Genomic DNA, 6000 nt, shown 5'->3' with positions numbered 1-6000 from the left:
AGAAGAAAAACAGGGGGGGTTAAGTTATGACTTTTACTTAGTTAAGTAAAACTGGACAGAATAAACCATGTTTGATGTAAGTCTCCCTTTAAGGTGCTGTTAAACAAAAGGGTTTTGTTAAAGTTAAAGACCTACAGTATATTCTTAAAGTATTCATTGCTATATTAAGTAACAGTGCTGTCCCCGTCTCTCCTTGCTCTTTAGCAAACAGAAAATACATTTTCAGGTGGGTTACAAATGTCATCCAATATTAAAAGAGAGAGAACACATTTATCAGCTACAATATTCACCATTTATTTGTTTACAAACATTTTTTTTTTTTTACTTTATTGCAGGTTTGTACATGTTATTGATTTCATTTAATTATCTTACAAGTTCTCTTTACTTGTTTAATTCATCCTGCATCATTTTTTATTTGTTTTAATTACATATACAAACATAAATTAATAATACAAAAAAATAAAAGGGGAGGTGCAATAAATAAAACAAAATAAAAGGGAGGGGGATAGGGATAGCTTTCCTGTAGTACTACTATGTATTTCTGAGTCCCATTTAATCCAGTTTCTTTCTAATTCATCTTCACGGTTTCAAATTTTTTAAGTAATTCTTTCCATCTCTTTGTTATCTTCCAATTATTAATAGATGGTGGGTTTACATCCAACCATTTCCGTGTGATTTGTTAAAGCAGCGATTACGTAATATTGTATACAGATATTTATCCCTGTATATTTCTAATGGAATAATACCTAATCAAATATTGATTGGGTGTATGGGTTACCTTAAGGAAAGTGCATTGGTTATATTTCTTTTTACTACTGTATCTCCCAAAACCTTTTAACTTTTTGGGCATAAACAGAAAATGTGTGTATGATTGGCTTCCAGTTTCTGGACATTTCCTCCAGCATTCAGCACTGCCTGCTGGTCTATATTTTGATAACATTTTGGGTGTTAAAAAAATCCTCATATTAATCTTCCAAGCAAATTATTTGCAATACTTGGATTGTGTCGCCTTAAAATGTTTTGTATGCTTCTTTCCAATAATCTCCCAAATTTGTTATTGATAATTATTTTTCCCATTTCTCTTTGGTATTATCCTCTTTTACCTTAATTTCTTGCAGAAGTTTTGATATTTTACTCTTTTCACTATTTCTATTTTTGCTCACAAATTCCAGTAGCCCATGCATTATCTGTCCCTGGTCTCTGTGCTGTTTACAAACATTGAGATTATACAATATCATTATTATTTATATATATATAAATAACAATTAGTTCAATAATCAATGAATCGGGCGATTATTCGAACGATTAATCAGATTATCGCACTTATTTAGCAATTACCTTATAATTTAGATTTTACGTTGTTTTAGCCATGTTCTATCTAACAATAACGACAATACAGATGAATAATTAATTAAAAAGTACATGTTATACAATTTTGCTCATCTGCTGATAAGGCTACTACCTATTAAATACATATACACACATAATACATACTTTTCTTTACGACGTTGTGGGTGAAACACTCTCAGTAAATTGCACAGGGGCCGCCATTGTTGTTTTCATTTTTCTTCGCGGTCGTTATTGTGCATGCGTCAGATTCGGAGGGAGGCGAGAAGTTTCATTCCATAGTTTTAGCTACGGCTAGTGCTTTTACAAAACAGTATTAAACTGGATAAATAGCCGCTGTTGGTAAAACAAAAAGAACGCGATTCGTATCAAATTCGTTGGCAACAAATTTGGTAATCGATTTTAAATCGTTTAATCGATCAGTTGTTGCAGCCTTACCACATAGGCACGCTGTGTAATCGTGGAGATGTAGCTTACAGTGGAAAGGTTTATCTCCAGTGTGGACACGCTGGTGTCTCTCCAGGTCACCTGACTTCCAGAAGCTCCTTTCACATTGTTTACAGTGGAAAGATTTTCCTCCAGTGTGGATAAGCTGGTGTTTTTTTAGGTTACCTGAATCACTGAAACTCTTGTCACAATGTTTACAATGGAAAGGTTTTTCTCCAGTGTGGATACGCTGATGATTCTTGAGGGAACCTGAGTCAGTGAAACATTTGTTAAAAGGTTTTTCTCTAGAGTGGATAGGCTGGTGTTTTTTTAGGTTACCTGAATCACTGAAACTCTTGTCACATTGTTTACAATGGAAAGGTTTTTCTCCAGTATGGATACGCTCGTGTCTCTTGAGGGAACTTGATACATTGAAACTCTTGCCACAATGTTTACAGTGGAAAGGTTTTTCTCCAGTATGGATACGCTGATGATTCTTGAGGGAACTTGAATCACTGAAACTCTTATCACAATGTTTACAGTGGAAAGGTTTTTCTCCAGTATGGATACGCTGATGATTCTTCAGGTGACTTAACTCCCTGAAACATTGTCCACACTGCTCACAGTGAAAACGTTTTTTTCCAGTGTGGATACGCTGGTGTTTCTTGAGGGAACCTGAGTCAGTGAAACATTTGCTACACTGATTACAGTGAAAAGGTTTTTCTCCAGTGTGGATACGTTGGTGTATGTGGAGGTTACCTGACTGATTGAAACTCTTGCCACAATGTTTACAGTGGAAAGGTTTTTCTCCAGTATGGATATGTTGATGACTCTTCAGGGTACTTGACTGGCTGAAACTCTTGTCACAATGTTTACAGTGGAAAGGCTTTTCTCCAGTGTGGATACGCTGGTGTATCTTCAGTCCACATGGCGTAATAAAACCCTTCTCGCAATGTTCACAGTGGAAAGGTTTTTCTCCATTGTGGACATACTGGTGTCTCTTCAAGTAATCTGACCGTGTGAAACCTTTGTCGCAATGTTCACATCGGAAAGGTGTCCCTAGTGCACCTCCAGCATGGACACGCTGGTGTGTCTTGAAATATGAACGGCTGAAACTCTTGTTACACTGGACAGTTTTTTCTCCAGTGTTGACACCCCCACTTTTCTCCCCCCAATCATCACTGTCTTCAGTGACTTCAGTGTCAGATTCAAGCTTAACTTTAACTTCAGAGCAGTGTGAAGTGATGTCTTCATCAACTTCAGCTTTCACTGCTAGTAATGTCAACATTGACCCAACAGGGTCCTCTGGTCTTTGAAGTAGCTCTTCCTGTTCCTCTTTAATCTTTGGAGGCTCTGGTTCCTCCTGGAGCAGACTGGGGCTCCTCTCCTGTTTAGGAGAAACCTCCTCTTTACACACAACCATGTGCAGGATGGCTAGGAGCAGAAAAATAACATGATAGTCAACACTGGATTCTTAAAATGTAAATCTATTTTTCTATCTTCTATGTTCCATGTACAAAGCTATTACCTACTAAGACTGACCAAACAGTTATTAAATAAGAATCCATCTGTGTCTGGGGCTAATTTAACAAACCACTGTACCGATCAGCGCCTAAGTTCTTGTATATGCTGCCAGTAGGCCAAGAACATCTACTAATCTGTAAGAGACTGAAACATGACCATGACTTGCAGCACAATGTACTAAAGTGCAGCCTGTAAGCTTTCTAGTTCAGTGCCATGCACTGAAATCTAGAAATAGTTGAAGATATACTTATTTGAATGTTGTTAACCACTTAAAGACCAGCTGAAATGGCTTTTTGCAACCATATTTTAACCTAATTCCCAATGAAAAGGGCTGGGTGGCTCTGAGGCAATGTTTACAACAGTCACACAGCGTACATAATGTAATTTAAAGTATGTGATCTAAACGTTACGTTGTACACTGTCACTGCAACAAGGCAGTGCCGAATCAAGTGTTAGTGCACTATTTCTCACCTCAAATGTTTTTGGAAACCAAAAATGTACAATGTGGTGCAGTTTTCTTTTGTATTGCATATTTAATGATGCCTATGCATATTGATTTAGTCATTGATTGATTGAATAATACTTTATTAGTAAAACAAAATGTAATAGCGCAGAGGTACAGTAAAACATTTAGGCCAAAAGGATAACACAAAAAGTCCTGGACAATTATAATATCCTATAATATCCGGATATTATAATTGTCATATTTTTTGCCAAGATAATCGTATAGTTAAAATACATACTGAGGTGTGGGTGGTCTTCAGGTTCCTCCTGTTTAATAGAAATGTCCCTGGATGAGTCTGGAGAGTTCATCTTCACCTGCAGTCTGGACTTCAGACACACACTGGGTCTGAAATGAACAAATTGAATAATGACTTTAATTACTGGAGACCCAGCAGTGGTGTAAAAAATAACGATTTGCAGGCAAAATAGCCTAAGTCAACTTTCAAAAATATGAATCTTGGGTTCAAAGATTGTGGGATTTATATATTAGAGAAGCAATCACACTTAGTTTAAGATTACACAAGGAAATAAATGCATCAAAAGACGGACTCCTGTAATGCAAACAATGGTCTTAAGTAAATAAGGGGTAGGTAACCCATCTGTTCTTAATGTTTCTGCTGCTATACATCCCATCTTGCTACAATAATTGAAGCCTCGTCCGGCAGACTGTATTTGTGCGTACGGACTACTAGATTAGAGCCAAGCAGTTGTCCAATTCTCTCCCAATTTGCTACAAAAATCGCTCATGGCTCTGGCTTGGCAACCATCTTCTTTTCCACCTTCGAGTACATTGCACGATGTACTGTTTATATGAAAGTCCATTATTATGCAATAATATTCCAGAAGCAGCGGAAGTGGTCCGACATCATTTACGTCACAAATTGGGAGAACAAATCTACAAGCTAACAACGCGTTGCGCCTCGACACGTTGTTGCCTTGAAGATCTCACCTCTTGAAAGCAAGCCCAAATAACCCATTAAGACCTGGAACTGTGTCATTTTTTTGTTTGAGCTAAAAAAGCATTATTTTACACTTTTGGCTATTCAAAAATAGCAGATCTACAAGCTCATAGCGCGGCACTCGGTGCCGCGCTATGAGCTTGTAGATCTGCTATTTTTGAAAAATCGTGAAAATGTGTGCAAATCTTTGAATATATGTATTTTTAAAGCGAACATTTTAACTCAAATATTTGCTTCTGGGGGGTCCCTGGAACAAAATACTTTGATGGGGTCTGCGGCCAAATTCATATAATTTTGGGGGTTCTTGACGTGAAAAAGATTGAGAACCACTGATATAGAAACATAGGTTTTTCAGAAAACTGTTGAGATTTAGGAGACATGTAGAATCGGCTTCAGGTCTCAATGGGATAAGCAACTACACTTCAGTAACAAGCCCAAACAATAGCAACCCGCAACTATGAGTATTTACAAAGGTCGTAACACACGGCAAGCGGTTCACGTGGGCGGTACCGCTCGGATCAGCGCGATCATTGTTGTTTTTTTCCTCCTGCGCGGCGCGGTGAAAATAAAATCTCACCACAACCCAGCTCTTGCCGAGCACGCGCGCGAGAATTTCACGCGCCCGCCTGCCTCACCGCCCCTCAACTTCTCCGCGCGTCCCAAATAATCGCCCGCCTCTCATTGAAAATGAATTACATAGGCGCGTTGGCCTTTTGCCGTGTGAAAGGACCTTAACTGTTGGAAGAAGCTGCATGCAGTCATAGTTGGCACTGTGTACAGTGGAAAAGGCCATATGACCAGAAACAATCATCCAGACTAAGGATGTGCATACCTGACCACTTTCTAATTGTTTCTGGCATTTTTTTATTTGAATGTGTTTCAATATTTATTTTTTGTATAACTACCATTACCGTTATATCCTATCTCATTGTCTCCGCCAGGCCGAAGGAGACTGTTTTGCACCCTGTCCGTCCGTCCATGTGTCCGTCTGCGCACAGCTAATCTCCGGCACAGTTGGCCCAATTGCAGCAAAACTGTGCACACACACACTCCCTGGACACTAGAGCAGAACCTCTGCCCCAATTTGTTCAGATTGGCCTGTTTAACCACCAGGAGGCCGATTTTTGCAAAACCTTTTTCAGATGTATGATCTGAAAAGAAAAATCTATCTGTCGGGTTGAAACAAGTGTTTAAATCGCTTAAAATGTCAGCCTGTGGCCAGTCGACCCCTGTCCGCATG

At 38.6% G+C, this 6000-nt stretch overlaps 1 protein-coding gene across 1 annotated transcript; it reads right to left on the bottom strand.

Annotated features, from left to right (window-relative positions):
* Positions 1-481: 481 nt before the first annotated feature.
* LOC308091699 (uncharacterized protein) lies at positions 482-5777 on the bottom strand. Its single transcript, XM_080437376.1, has 3 exons — positions 5672-5777; positions 4041-4147; positions 482-3207 (listed from the first exon to the last, which is right to left on the bottom strand). Exons 2-3 carry the CDS (start codon positions 4108-4110, stop codon positions 1664-1666), a joined length of 1614 nt encoding a protein of 537 aa, XP_080293502.1. The 5' UTR covers positions 4111-4147; positions 5672-5777; the 3' UTR covers positions 482-1663.
* Positions 5778-6000: the final 223 nt, after the last annotated feature.

This window comes from Gymnoscopelus braueri (genome assembly GCF_963280865.1).
Source record: "Gymnoscopelus braueri genome assembly, chromosome: 9".
Lineage (NCBI taxonomy): Eukaryota > Metazoa > Chordata > Actinopteri > Myctophiformes > Myctophidae > Gymnoscopelus > Gymnoscopelus braueri.
Note: the sequence above shows the minus strand (reverse complement) of the source record. Positions and strands in the feature narration are given on the sequence as shown.

Coding starts and splice junctions, on each gene's coding strand:
- LOC308091699 (XM_080437376.1), bottom strand. CDS start 4,110: ATGAACTCTCCAGACTCATCCAGGGACATTTCTATTAAACAGGAGGAA. Junction 3,208..4,040: donor TGAAGACCACCCACACCTCA/GTATGTATTTTA, acceptor TTCTGCTCCTAG/CCATCCTGCACATGGTTGTG.